Below are 15472 nucleotides of genomic sequence, written 5' to 3' on the forward strand. Positions count from 1 at the left end.
GGGTTGCTGTAGTAGTCAGAAGCAATTCCTTTTGCATAAGATAGAATAGCAACCAAGGGTATCAGCAAAGAAACTAAAACAACCATATAATCTGACAGACTGAATTTAATAACAGTTCCCAATTATTGAGAGCTTGCTGTATGCCAGACACTGTGCTAAGGATTGAACATACCTGACCCATTTACTCCTCACAATAGCTTTCTGAAGTAGGTACTGTTATTATCTCTGTCTTACAGATGAGAACATGGAAGCTCAAAAAAGATAGGGAAGCTTTTTCCACTACGGATTTGAAGGAACATTAGAGATGCAAAGATCCTAAAATGGGAAAGAGCATGAGACAACATACAAAGTCCAACGTTGCTGGAAAACAGAGTTGAAGGAAGAGAGGTCTAAAGTTATACTGATGAGGCAAGGCAAGGGGAGACCAGATCCTGTGGACTTAACAAACATGATAAAGATGTGATTTTTATCCTAAAGAGCTACGAGAAGCTATTTGTTGCAATCACTGTTACCTTGAATTCATAATATATAAAGAACTCTCAAAACTCAATATTAAGAAAACAAACAATTTTTTTTAACTGTCAAAGGATTTAGTGTGTGCATGCTCAATTGCTCAGTCTGTCCAACTCTTTACAACTCCATGAAGTGTAGCCCACCAGGCTCCTCTGTTCATGGACACTTCCCTAAATACAATATACAGATAACAAATTAGCACATAAGAAAATGTTTAATATCATTTGCTATTAGGGAAATGCAAATTAAAACCACAATGAGATGCAACTTTGTATCTATTAAGGTGGCTAAAATAATAATACCAAGTGTTGACAAGGATGGAGGGCCACTGGAACTCTCCTACATTGTTGGTAGAAATGCAAAATGGTAAAGACACTCTAGAAAACAGCTTGGCAGTTTCTTATAAAATTAAACCTGTACTTAGCATATGACCCAGCAATCCCACTCCCAGGTATTCACCCTAGAGAAATGAAGATTCACGTTCACACACACAAAAATAAAACCTGTACACACATGTTTATAGTAGCTCTAGTCATAATTGCTCAGAATTGAAAACAACTCAGAAGTCCTTGGATGGATAAGCAAGCAGAAGTATGTTCATACAATGAAATACTGCCCAGCAATACAAAGGAATGGACTATTGATGCAAGTAACAACTTGCATGAACCTCAAGGGTATTATGCTGAATGAAATAAGGCACACTCACCAGTTACCTGGTGTGTAAGGTTCCAAATGTATGACAGTCGGAAAAAAGGCAAAACTAGAGACATGGAGATCAGATCATTGGTTGCCAAGGACTAGGAGCCACTGGAATATGCGATTACAAAGGAGATGCATGAGGAAGATTTTCGTGTCAACTGAATACACTGTATTCTGAGTGTGGTAGGGGTTGCATGAATCTATACCTGTATTAAAACTCTTAGCACTGTCCCTCAAATAAAGTACGTGGAGAAAAAGAAAAGACTCTACAGGCCAGTGTTGCATAACTCAAACAGAACGTCTACCAGCTGGATTCAGCCCATGAGCTATAAGGTTTTAACCTCTGCTCTTTCGTTTGCAGTGCTCATATTAAAATAGAGGACCTCAAAATAATCTATGGTGTTAGAAGTTAGGATAGTTATTTCCTTTAGGGAAGAGGGGTAGGTAGTGACTGACAATCCATATGAGGGCTTCTAGGGTGCTGATAATGTTCTGTTTTTTAATCTGAGTGAATTAGGGTAACCAACCACATAGTTTGTTCAGAACAGAGGGGTTTCTCAAGATACAAATCTTTCAGTGCTGAAACCAGGACACTTTTAGGGAAATTGGAACATTTGGTCACTACAGTGGGTACGTCCACTTTGTGAAAATTCATTGAGCTGTGTATTTGTGATTCATGCATTTTTCTATATGTGTGCTATAAAATACTTTGAACTGAGCACAGAAGAGATCTGGTTAACACAGGATACACTAGAACTTTCATTTACAGTAGCATAGACTTAACTCAGCTTAAAGGTTACATTATCATTTTTCTCAGTCATGTCAGAGATAAAACTGCGGTAAATTAAACTTAGATATTTTTTCACATGAACTGCTTTTTGCACATAGCAACACTTTTCTTCATATATACAAATAATTTCTAAACTTAGACAGGACTTTAGATTTTCCCCCTTATTAAAGTTCATCCTGCTTCTGCTCTTATTCTATTCTAGTTTACTGATATGTATCTTTGGATTTGGAAATTTAATATCTTAGCCTGGACCTGCGTATTTTGCATGCTATTAAAATATATGAGGACTTCCCTGGTGGTCCAGTAGTAAAGAAACTGCCTGCCAATGCAGGGGACATGGGTTCCATCCCCAGTCTGGGAAGATTCCACATGCTGAGAGGCAACTAAGCCAGTGCACCATGCCTACTGAGCCTTCCAGTCACAACCACTGAAACCCACGTGCCCTAGAACCCACACTCCACAACAAAGAGTAGCCCTCAAAATAAGCCCGTGCCCTGCAGAGAAGAGTAGCTCCTGCTTGCCCCAACTAGGGAAACCCCTCTCGCAGCCAAAAATAAATAAATACACCCCAGGTTTAAAAATGAATGTGAGAGTTGGACCATAAAGAAACCTGAGTGCCAAAGAATTGATGCTTTTGAACTGTGATGTTGAGGAAGACTCTTGAGAGTCCCTTGGACTGCAAGGAGATCAAATCAGTCAATCCTAAAGGAAATCAGTCCTGCATATTCACTGGAAGGACTGATGCTAAAGCTGAAGCTCCAATACTTTGGCCACCTGATGGGAAGAACTGACTTATTGGAAAAGACCCTGATGCTGGGAAAGATTGAAGGCAGGAGGAGGAGGGGGCGACAGAGGATGAGATGATTGAATGGCATCACCAACTTGATGGACATGAGTTTGAGCAAGCTCCAGGAGTTGCTGATGGACAGGGAAGCCTGCCATGCTGCAGTCCATGGGGTTGCAAAGAGTTCGACATGACTGAGTGACTGAACTGAACTGAGATTTAAAAAATAAAATATGTGAAAGAGCTCTCATCCACCAAACTCTATCCCCTTCACCCACCCTTGACATCATATATCAAAACCATCACTTTTTTCTGAGTAGCCCCTCCCTTGTTGACCCAACTACCAATAGAGTTCCGAAGCCTTAGAATACTTCTGTTGTTATAAATTCAATTAAATCTTATTCAGAGCACTTGGGAAATATACATACCGATTAAGGAGATTTTATGGTTAAACAAGTGTACTGACCATGTGACGTGTCACTTAGAACTACCACCACCCCCATCCCTCACCCCCTCAGCCCCCCACTTTAGAAATGAAACACTTATTCCTAGCTGCTGGAAATATTGGTTGCTGACCACTCACGACTGAGTACTTCCTCAGAAATTGTCCTGTGTTGCCCTTTCCTCCGCTGCTGCTTAGGTGCTTGGTCCTTCTGAGGAAGCTAAGGCCATTTTGTGGTGAGACCCTCACTTCATCCGGGTGACTAGCACCGCTCCAGGCAGCCCCCATCTAGCACTTGCCTGCGCTATGGCCTCCACCTTGGAGCTCACCTGCATCTACTTGGTCCTCATCCTGCACGGCGATGAGGTGAGGTTCAAGGTCACTGAGGATAAGATCAATGCCCTCATTAAAACAGCTGATGTAAATGTTGAACCTTTCTGGCCATGGTTGTTTGCAAAGGCTTTGGCCAATGTCAACATTGGCAGCCTCATTTGCAACATGGGGGCTGGTAGACTTGATGCCAGTAGCTGGTGCTGCATCCATAGGAGTCCCTGCCCAATCCACACTGCTGCCCCAGCTGAGGACAAGAAAGTAGAAGCACCAGCCCCGAGCGCCCTGTATCATGCATCAAACCTGGACTGGCAATTCGTTTCACATATGATAATTTACATGCTTCAATGCCATTGTGGATTCATGTCAATGTATGGCAAAACAAATACAATATTGTAAAGTTAAAAAATAGATAAACTAATTTAAAAAAAAAATAAAGTAGAAGCAAAGAAAGAATTTGAAGAGTCTGATGATGACATGGGCTTTGGTCTTTTTGACTAAACTTCTTTAGTAACACATTCAATAAAAACCTGAGCTCTTTGCTGCTAAAAAAGAAAGAAAGAAAGAAATTGTCCTGTGTTGAACCTGCCTTGCCTAAGGTTATGCCCCCTTCTCAGGGGCAGCCCAGATGCAGTGATTGCTCAGTGAAGGTCACAAAGGTCTAGTTCCTTTGCTTCATTTCAGAACACTTCTGAAGGACTATCTCACTCTGTGAGATTGCAACCTCGAATTGCAACTTCTTCCTCTCTATCCAATCTTTTTTTATATATAAAAATTAAAAAAAATTATTGGCGTATAGTTGATTTACAATGTTACGTAAGTTTCAGTAGTACAGTAAAGTAAGTCAGTTACACATATATACACATCCACTCTATTTTAGATTCTTTTCCCATATAGGTCATTACTCCTCACTCCTTTACAATTGTTGTTCCCAAAAGCAGTCCCCAGTAATACACCTATCCACAAATCTCAAACTCAGAGTGTTTCCCAGGGAAACTTGGGAGGAATTCTAAGATGGCTCTCATGATCTTCCCCCTCTGGAATTCACATCTCTGTATAACCCTATACCTTTGAGTGAGTAGGGCCTGCAACTTGTTTCTCACCAATGTAATATGCCAAAGTTGATGGGTTGTCACTCCTATAATTAGATTACAAGGTAAATATGAGTGCTTCTTGCAGACATACACTAGAGAGATTCTTTTGCTGGCTTTGAAGTAACTGCCATGTTGTGAAAGGGACTGTGGAAAGGGCCACATAGCAAGGGTCTACAGGTGGCCTCTAGGAGCTGAGAGCAGCTCTTGGTAAATAGCTAGCAAGAAAACAAGAATCTCAGTGCTACAATTGTAAGGAAATGAAGTCTGCCAACATTCTGAGAAAAGTGAATCTTTCCCTAGATGAACCTCTGGTGAGACTGGCCAACACCTAGATGGTAGACTAATGAGACTTTGAGCAGATTATCCAACCAAGATGAGCCCATTCTCCTGACTCACAGAAACTATAAGATAATAAATGGATGTTGCTTTAAACTGTTAAATTTGTTACACAGCAACAGAAAACTAATACATACACCTTGTAGAAAGGAAGATATGGAGACTGACAATCAGTCAAGGAAGACTGGAGACTGACAATCCTTCATGGCGTACAACATTTGATTTTGAAACTATATAACTCTTCTTATAGATATCTCAACTTGCAGGGAAAATCTTTTGTTGAGGATTCTTTTTTTGTAGGAGTGTGTACATATAGACTTCAAATTCCCTAACTATCCCTTCCCCCTACCCTCCCCTCAATAACCATAAGTTTGTTCTCTAAGTCTGAGAGTCTGTTTATGTTTTGTAATTAAGTTCATTTGTATAATTTCTTTTTAGATTTTGCATAAAAAGGAGGATTGTATTTTTAATTAGGTAAATGGATATCTGCTCCAGAATGGAATGAAATTGAGACATTCTAAAATTTTTCAGTATCTAAATTTGTCAAAACAGTCAAGGGAATTAAAAGTAGAGATAACTTATTGGACAAGATTTTGTCTTATAAAAACATTAGTCAAGGAAAGGTACTCTGAATGGAAGCAAAAAGACAGAACCTGTGAATATATTTGAGTTGAAGTATATATCCATTTCTAATAAAAATATTAGTATTGAGAATGTCTTCCACTTAGTAGAATTGTTTTTTCTTCTGTGGAGGATGTTTTCTCAGTTAAAAACATTGTGATGAGAAGAGTCAATTGAAGATACTTGCCATTTCAAATTTATAAAAATTTGCAACTATGAGACAAACTGCAGGCAATTTTATGAAAAATGCAACTGTGAAACAAATTGCAGACAATTTTATAAAAAAATTAAAATATCACAACCATATGGAAAAATACATTTTCAGAGAAATATTGACAGTGTGATATTAGAGACAGGTGTGGCTAAGAAACCAATTAAAGTATGTGGATATATACCAAAAATTCTTCTGCTTGTGTTACTTTTTAGTGTTCAAATAATTAATACAAATAAGCGTTTTTTGCTTTAATATGAAGTGACATATGTTCTTATTTTTAGAAAGAATTTTAATTTTGAAATTAGTTTTTAACAGTACTGTTTTATAGTCTATCAATATAATAAAGCCAATTTGTTGATAAATAGGTAAATATAGTGCCTCCTTTCACTCTCTAAAGTATCCCAGTCTAGTTAATATGGTCTCTAAGGCTTTAAGATCTTTCCTTTTTGTTTTCATCCCTATCCTTTAGCATAGCAGTTTCTATAACCCAGATCTCATGTCATATGCAAATTTCACCTTTTGCAAGTAGAAAAGCATCACTTATTTGGGTCACTTAAGCTACTCATTCTTTATCACATCCAAGTGGGATAACAAGGAAAGAGATGTGGAAAGTTTAGAGGTATAAACAGGTTCTTGTTTTTGTTTTCTGGGAGGCCGCTTTTTGCCAATTAATTCATTAAGAAGTCCCACGAGTTGCCTCAGAAAAAAATTGTTATCTCCAAGGACATGTGAATAAAGCAATAAGAAAAGAACTAGCAAAAGAAAAAAGCCTACACACATATGAGAACACAGAGAGAGAGAAAGAGAGAGAGAGAAAGAGATAGCAGCCCTAGCAAATAGTAAATGATTCTGATGGGGAAAAAAAGCACCAATGTTGTGAGGGCAGGAAAGTAAAGCCTATAGGAACCCTAAACACCTTTGCACTGGTCCCTAGGATGGAAGAATTTATGCCATTCTTCAGGTTACAGTGCCTCAATACCTTCAATGTCCTTAGCATTAGGTCACCATTGTAGAAGAAACCATTTCCCCCTATTTACTAATAGAACTCCTAAATTTTAGGAGCCAGCTAGATGGTTATCCAGCAAGAGACTACATTTCCTCATCTCCCCTGCCACTTGGAGTGGCCAAGTGACCAAGTTCTGAAAAATCAGTGTGAGCCATTCCACATATGACACTAAAATGGAAAGTTCATGTTCTCTTTTGGCCCTTTCCCCCATCCTGCTGGCTAGGAGATAACAAAAGATGAAGCAGCCACCTTGGACTCAGACATGGCAGAGCTTCTTTACCAACCCTGGACCACTTACCTCTACACTGTTAACATAAGAGAGAAACCAACTTCTATCTTGTTAAACTACCTGTGTTCAGTCTTGGGTCTCTTTGTTACAGTACCTGCACCCTCCTTAATAAAACCATGCTGAGTTGAACTTGCAAAATTTAAAAAGTACACACTGAGTCACTACAATATGAGTAGACAGACCACTGGGACAAAAAAGAAAGTCCAGCATAGAACCAAACACGTAGAGAAAATTATTACAAAGTCAAATCAGTGCAGTAAGCATGGACTTTATTTTTTGAATGAATGGTGTTGATACCACCAGGTAGCTGTACTACAGAAAAAGATAAAGTTCACTCTCTTCCTCACACTATAGGGTGGGTTGAAACTCTAAGTGGAACAAAGATTTAATGGATTTACCCTTTGAGCCAACAGTTTTATTTATGCAAATTTATTCACAATAAGGACATTTCTGTACTTTATGGATAATGTATGCACATTTTCTCATTGTTTATAATAGCAAAAGACAGGAAAAAACTTAAATGTCTATCAATAGAGGATTAAATTTTAAAAAACTATAGACTACAATAGAATGCTATACTATATATGAAGTTCTAAGAAAGAATGGGAAAGCTCTGTAAACACTGATATATCTTCAGGATGTACTTAGGTGAAGAAAGCAAGATGCAGAATAGTATATAGTAATAAGGTACCTTTTGTATACGTTAGGGGAGAAATTAAAATATATATTTATTTTTGCTTATGTCCGAATGAGAGTGAAAGTGAAAGGAAACGTCACTCAGTTGTGTCCAACTCTTTGCAACTCCATGGACTGTAGCCTGCCAGGCTCCTCTGTCCATGGAATTCTCCAGGCCAGAATACTGGAGTGGGTAGCCGTTCCCTTCTCCAGGGGATCTTCCCAACCCAGGGATAGAACCCAGGTCGTATGCATTGCAGGTGGATTCTTTACCCTCTTAGCCACTAAAAAACACTAAAAGGACATATCAGAAACTAATAAAATGGTTAGCTATGAGAGTGGAAAGAGTGGGGTAGATGGGAACAGGAGTGGTTATGTGAGCTCTAAATTTAAGTATTATGTAAGTAATAATTCATCTCACACACTAGCAAAGTAATGCTCAAAATTCTCCAAGCCAGGCTTCAACAGTACGTGAACTGTGAACTTCCAGATGTTCCAGCTGGATTTACAAAAGGCAGAGGAACTAGAGATCAAATTGCCAACATCCGTTGGATCATTGAAAAAGCAAGAGAGTTCCACAAAAATATCTGCTTTATTGACTATGCCAAAGCCTGTGACTGTGTGGATCACAACAAACTGTGGGAAATTCTTAAAGAGATGGGAATACCAGACCACTTGACCTGCCTCCTGAGAAATTTGTATGCAGGTCAAGAGGAAACAGTTAGAACTAGACATGGAACAACAGACTGGTTCCAAATAGGAAAAGGAGTATGTCAAGGCTGTATATTGTCACCCTGCTTATTTAACTTATATGCAGAGTACTTCATGAGAAATGCTGGGCTGGATGAAGCACAACCTGGAGTCAAGATTGCTGGGAGAAATATCAATAACTTCAGATATGCAGATGACACCATCCTTATGGCAGAAACGAAGAACTAAAGAGCCTCTTGATGAAAGTGAAAGAGGACAGTGAAAAAGTTGGCTTAAAGCTCAACGTTCAGAAAACTAAGATTATGGCATCTGGTCCCATCACTTCATGGGAAATAGATGGGGAAACAGTGGAAACAGTGTCAGACTTAATTTTTTTGGGCTCCAAAATCACTGCTGATGGTGATTGCAGCCATGAAATTAAAAGACACTTACTCCTTGGAAGGAAGGTTATGACCAACCTAGATAGCATATTGAAAAGCAGAGACACTACTTTGCCAACAAAAGTCCGTCTAGTCAAGGCTATGGTTTTTCCAGTGGTCACGTATGGATGTGAGACTTGGATGGTGAAGAAAGCTGAGTGCCTGTGTCTCTTATTCTGTCTCACAGGTGAGGGTGGGACGTTCTGAGAGAATAGCATTGAAACATATTTATTATCATATGTGAAACAGAACCATTCCAGGTTTGATGCATGAGACAAATGCTCAGGGCTTGGGATGGGGAGGGAGGTGGGAGAGGGGTTCAGGATGGGGAACACGTGTAAACCCATGGCTGATTCATGTCAATGTATGGCAAAAACCACTACAATATTGTAAAGTAATTAGCCCCCAACTAAAATAAATTAAAAAAAATAAATAAAATAAAATAAAAAAGAAAGCTGAGTGCCGCAGAATTGATGCGTTTGAACTGTGGTGTTGGAGAAGACTCTTGAGAGTCCCTTGGACTGCAAGGAGATCCAACCAGTCTATCCTAAAGGAAATCAGTTCTGAATATTCATTGGAAGGACTGATGCTGAAGCTGAAACTCCAATACTTTGACCACCTGATGTGAACAGCTGACTCATTTGAGAAGACCCTGATGCTGGGAAAGATTGAAGGCAGCAGGAGAAGGGGACAACAAACGATGAGATGGTTGAATGGTATCACCGACTCAACGACCATGAGTTGGAGTAAACTCCAGGATTCGGTGATGGACAGGGAGGCCTGGCATGCTGCAGTCCATGGAGTCACAAAGAGTCAGACATGACTGAGCAACTGAACTGAACTGAACTGAAGTAATAGTTATTACTGTTATCAAGTATTAATAAGTATTATTTTATAAGTAAGTAATGTATTATTTGCATTTTGAACTATGTTGATATATTACTTATTCTAAACAAATAAATATAAATTTCAAAGAAAAAAAATAAGGGTGAGGAAAACAAAGTCATCCATCAACTGCATCATGAAAGCCCAAGGTTTTCATTTACTCAGATGCCAAAGCCATCACTAAATCCTGCTACATACACATTCAGTGAACACCAGCATGCTACTAGTATGCCTATAGAAGACAATATCAAGAAAACTGGTGTGTCTTTGGGCTGCAAATTGGCTGGAGAATCCAAATACCATGAAACTACAGTAGAAGTCACAGAAAAGGTGATGTGTGCAGAATTCTCTATGGCAGTTAGACTTCTTCCTGTCCCTCTTCTAGTCATTACATATGGTTTCAAGAGCAGTCGCTTTAGGTCACATAGGAAAATGGCAGAGAGGATCAGCAACAATGAGATCATAGCATGAAAGGAATTTTTATTGAATCATTTAGCCATTTGGTCATGTACAAAGATAGCTGTATGAATAGAGAGAATTGATAAGGGTCTTCTAACGGCTTCAACTGGCCACCTTGCTTAGATTTCCTGGTACATTGAAACTACCAAGTACTTAAACCATTTAAGGCAATGTCGGGTAAAATTTGGAAAACCTTGTCTAACTAGGGAGTTAGAAAGTTGTATTAGGTGATTACCTAATATTGTGCAGAGGAGAAAGAATCATCAGAGAGGGAAGGGGAGAAGATTCAAAGCAAGAGTGGTGATTGGTGGAAAGAGATTTGTAAGAGAATAGGAAAGTGGAGAAGGAAATGGCAACCCACTCCAGTATTCTTGCCTAGAGAATTACATGGACAGAGGAGCCTGGTGGGCTACAGTCCATGGGGTCAAAAAGAATCAGACACAACTAACACACACATGCTATTTTTCAATATCTGGATTATTTCCACTCTGTGATAATATAAACCACACTGTAACTAATATCTTGTGGTGTAAATCTTTGTCTGCATTTTTTTCCCATTGGATAAAATGACTGGATCTCATGATAGGGCTATTTTTATGCATTTTGAGTTATGTGGAAATAGCATTAAAATTTTTTGACAACTTTTAATAACAGCTACATTTACTTTGAATACTTCAAGCATATTTTCTCATACCTCACTTTTGGTAGGTGTTAACATTATACATCCCTTAAAACAGTTGGAGATTTCAGATAATACAGTCAAGGTCACATAGCTAGTTTATGCTAGAACCAGATTTTAAGCATAGTTTTGTGTTGTTTTTTTTTTTTTTTTTCTGATTATAAGGATATATAGTCTGAATTGGTTTGTTTGGCTGCCATAACAAAATACCATAGACTAGGTGGCTTGAACAACAGAAGTGTATTGTCTCACAGTTCTGGAGGCTGGAAGCTCAAGATCAAAGTTTGGTGTCTTTCAAGGTCTCTCTCCTTGGCATGCAGAAGGGTGCCTTTTCACTGTATCCTTATGGTCTTTCCTCTGTGCATGCTTGTCTGTGTTCTAATATCTTTTTCTTTCAATGACACCAGTCGTATTGGATTCGGGCCTGCCCAATCAAACTTCATTTTGCCTTAATTTCCTCTTTAAAGGCCCTATTTCCAAACACAGTCATATTCTGAAGTACTTGGTGTTAGGAATTCAACATATGAATTTTAGAGGGACACTTTTTAGCACATAACATCATCCTTTATAATAAATAACATTTTCCTAAAGGAATAGTCTACCTTACACTCAATTGTGAAATGTTGTTTCTTTTACAATGTGGAATAAAAGAAAATATTTTTTAATTAAAAAAAAAGAGAGAATAGGAAGGGATGGGAGATGAAGCTGGCCAGGAATTCTTGGAAAAATTGAGGTATAGCACTGAGAACTTTATTGAAGCAGGAGGCTAGAAAGTTTTGGGGTGTTATCAGATCAAAATGTCGTGAGTCAAGAATATGAAAAAATACTGGTTGAAGTAATGGACTGTAGGGCCCAGGCCAGTTAGGAAAGAAAATTAGTCTGGAGGAGAGACTGATAAATTGGGAGAAAACAGGAGACCAAAGATTAGGAGTAGTAAGAATGAGGAAATACAACCCCTTAAATGGGAAAAAAGTAGCCAGAGAGCTGCAAATACAAATTTAAGGTATTAGAAGTGGAACAGTAATGAGTGATTTAAAAGACCCTGGATGTGGCCATGAGTGTGGACAACTGCAGTGCAGGGAAAGTCTCTGAAGTTGCGCCAAGTGGTACTGTATGATTTATCTTCATGGATGTTAAAGTCTCTCCATGATAGTACAAAGCCTTGCATCAAATATTCAATCTACATTTGGGAGAAACCAGGAAGTAGGCAGATGCCAGTGATGAGACTCACTGGTGGGAGAAAGCTAGTGTTTCAATTGTCATTTACCTACCCTTTGACTATACCTTTGTCCAGATAGTCAAAGCCATGGTTTTTCCAGTAGTCATGTATGGATGTAAGAGTTGGACTTTTGAACTGTGGTGTTAGAGGAGACTCTTGAGAGTCACTTGGACTGCAAGGAGATCCACCCAGTCCATCCTAAAGGGAATCAGTTCTGAATATTCATTGGAAGGACTGATGCTGAAGCTGAAGCTCCAATACTTTGCCCACCTGATGTGAAGATCTGATTCACTGGAAAAGATCTTGATGCTGGGAAACTGAAGGCAGAAGGAGAAGGGGATGACAGAGGATGAGATGGTTGGATGGCATCACTGACTCAATGGAGTGTGAGCAAGCTCCAGGAATTGGTGATGAACAGGGAAGCCTGGTGTGCTGCAGTCTATGGAGTTGCAAAGAGTCGGACACGACTGAGTGACTGAACTTAACTTAATAATACCTTATTAAGAATTAGACAGTCATCTAGAGTTCTGAAAAATGAGAACAAGAAATTATTATTTTCATTCTGAAAAGAAAGCTAAAAGGAATGATGCAATCAACACTGCCAGAAGAGGGCAGGCTTGGGTGAGCCACAATAATAGGGATTGTGAGGAAAAGATGAAACATGAGAGCTTAGAAAATGGAGTTAGACAGGGAAATGGACGGGCCAGGACAAAATTCAGTCTAGTTCCACACAAATGTCTGAGCCCCACTAAGATATACTGGATTATATGGTAGATGAAACTCCATATGATACCAAAATGTAATAAAAATTGAAAGAGGAGCTATAAAATTTTATCAAGTACCCCAGGTGAATCTAATGCACAACAAAATTTGAGAATTGCAGTTTTCTGGAATCTGTTCATCATGGTAGTTGTATTTGTCATTGTGAATAATTAAATTTGGTTTGAGGGGAGGGCTGGACAATTCTACAAGAATTCAACCCTAGGACACGCCTAAGGCCTCAGTGACTTTAGGGGACTCTAATAGTTCATGATCAAAGACTGGAATTAAAGCAAGTGAAAAAAAGAGAGGGAAAAGAAACACTTTAAGAAAAGTTTGAAGCAAGGCAAATTTGAGCAGACACTGGCTTCATCGTAAGATGAAGCAACAAACCCACAAATTCCAACAGATTCTACGAAAGAGGAAACAGAACAGGCTTTATCTTGAAAGCAGGACTCCATCTTGGGCCGGATTGTGGACTTTGGCTATATGACCAGTATCTATGGAAACGACATACCAACTGGAAAACCAGGTCCCCGGAAGGAAGAGCCCCAGAGCTCTAATACCTTAATTATCTGTGTAACCAAATAGAATTCTATTTTATTCTATTCATTCTATTATGCTTGTTGGAGTATGACCACAGTCCTATTGATAACTGTTCACTGCTAACTACCTAGGCTTAAGGCATATGAATCATGGGTTAACTTTGATTGTCAGGGAATTTGGGGAGGTGGGTTGGTGCACATGCACTTAGGGTATATACGGTTTTCACAAAAACTGTTCGGGGTCCTTGGCTAAGATGAGACTCTGCCTTGGGCCGCCGGTGTAATAAACTGCACTCCACTATCTTCATTGTCTTTCTGAGTGAGTTTGTTTCCTGGAACGCATGGCTACAACACTACTAGTATAGTTACAAACTGAAGGATACTGTTCACGTATGCATAGTACTAAAATAATGACTGGTCACGCAATGAATCATCAACCACATTTCTCTCACTATTAGCCATATTATCATGAAATATAAAGAGAACCTATCACTCAGTCGTGTCTGACTCTTTGCGACCCCATGGACTGTAGCCTACCAGGCTCCTCTGTCCATGGGATTTTCTAGGCAAGTGTACTGGAGTGGGGTGCCATTTCCTTCTCCAGGGGATCTTCCCCACCCAGGGATCGAACCTGGGTCTCCTGCATTGCAGGCAAACGCTTTACCGTCTGAGCCACCAAGGAAACCCTGAAATATAAAGAACGATACATTATATATATTCAGAGATAATTTAGTTACTTTCACTAATGAAGGTAAACAGTATCATGGATAATTCAAGCTTTCACATAATTAAAGCTCACCACTCTGTGCCTCAGACAGTGAAGAGTCTGCCTGCAATGCAGAAGACCTTGGTTCGTTCTGTCAGGCGAGTGTATGCTCCTCGGTTCTGTCTCGTCACAACAAAGATTTGGAGCGACGGATATTAAAGCCCTAGGCACGTCACAGCTCTCAGGTCTTGGAGAGACCATGTTATAGCTCTTAGACAAATCAGTGTTACAGCTCTATTTTATTTAGAAGATAGCAGGAGAATCCATCCTTGAAGCATGAGGGCATGCCGACCCAAAGACTAAAAAAGGCTCCAAAAAAAGAGAGTAGGGTAGAGAGTGGGAAAAAGAGAGCACTAGAGAGAGAGCGAGGGAGAGCGAGAGCGAGAGCAAGAGCCTAACAGTTCCCTGGGTTCAGAAGATCCCCCTTGGAGAAGGAAATGGCAACCCACTCCAGTTTTCTTGCCTGGGAAATCCCATGAATAGAGGAGCCTGGCAGGCTACAATCCATGGAGTCACATAGTTGGACACAACTGAGAGACTAATAACACACACCAGCTTGGCTGTAGAATATATTTTTTAAATGTGCTCAAAAGCAAATATGTATCAAAGTTCATATGATAACAGATAACAAATGAGTGCCTGTATTTAAAAAGTTATTTGCTTTATAGCAAGTATGGTCAGAGTATGATTCTCTTTACAATAATTCAACTTATAGGCAGCACTTTAAATCTGTTGTTAAATTTGTTTTAATTATTTGGGGGGCAAAAGGTAAGTCGGAGAAGGCAATGGCACCCCACTCCAGTACTCTTGCCTGGAAAATCCCATGGACGGAGGCTGGTAGGCTGCCGTCTATGCGGTCGCTCAGAGTCAGACACGACTGAGCGACTTCACTTTCACGCATTGGAGAAGGAAATGGCAACCCACTCCAGTATTCTTGCCTGGAGAATCCCAGGGACGGGGGAGCCTGCTAGGCTGCAGTCCATGGGGTCGCACAGAGTCGGACACGACTGAAGTGACTTAGCAAAAGGTAAGTAGTGACTAAAGAGGGGCTAACAGTGTTTTCTTTGCTAGTTGGCTGCTCATTACTTGAGTGTGTTTATGAAATTTCATCAGGCTTATGTACTTTATGTATACTTCAATTGAAAGGTTAAAAAATAAAAAGATGAGGGAAAGTATGACAGGAAAACAAACAAAATACACAATGAGAAATAAACAATGCTAGAGCAGATACTGTCAT

The 15472-nt window shown here is 39.5% G+C and overlaps 1 protein-coding gene and 1 non-coding gene across 3 annotated transcripts; one reads left to right on the top strand and one right to left on the bottom strand.

Annotated features, from left to right (window-relative positions):
- Positions 1-3534: 3534 nt before the first annotated feature.
- Positions 3535-4105, top strand: LOC145535234 (large ribosomal subunit protein P1-like). Of its 2 annotated transcripts, XM_081563554.1 has the most exons (3): positions 3535-3606; positions 3688-3838; positions 4013-4105. In XM_081563554.1, the coding sequence occupies exons 1-3, from the start codon at positions 3535-3537 to the stop codon at positions 4057-4059; spliced, it is 270 nt and encodes an 89-aa protein (XP_081419680.1). In that variant the 3' UTR covers positions 4060-4105. The 2 variants fall into 2 exon arrangements, with proteins under 2 accessions (XP_081419680.1, XP_081419679.1); XM_081563553.1 differs by having other exon boundaries at positions 3535-3838.
- Positions 4106-14079: 9974 nt separating this feature from the next.
- On the bottom strand, positions 14080-14151 carry TRNAC-GCA (transfer RNA cysteine (anticodon GCA)). The gene has a single exon. It is a non-coding gene; the product is annotated as a tRNA-Cys (tRNA).
- Positions 14152-15472: the final 1321 nt, after the last annotated feature.

This window comes from Giraffa tippelskirchi, chromosome X, assembly GCF_054371585.1.
Source record: "Giraffa tippelskirchi isolate mGirTip1 chromosome X, T2T-mGirTip1v1.2.pri, whole genome shotgun sequence".
In the NCBI taxonomy this organism is placed as follows: Eukaryota; Metazoa; Chordata; class Mammalia; order Artiodactyla; family Giraffidae; genus Giraffa; species Giraffa tippelskirchi.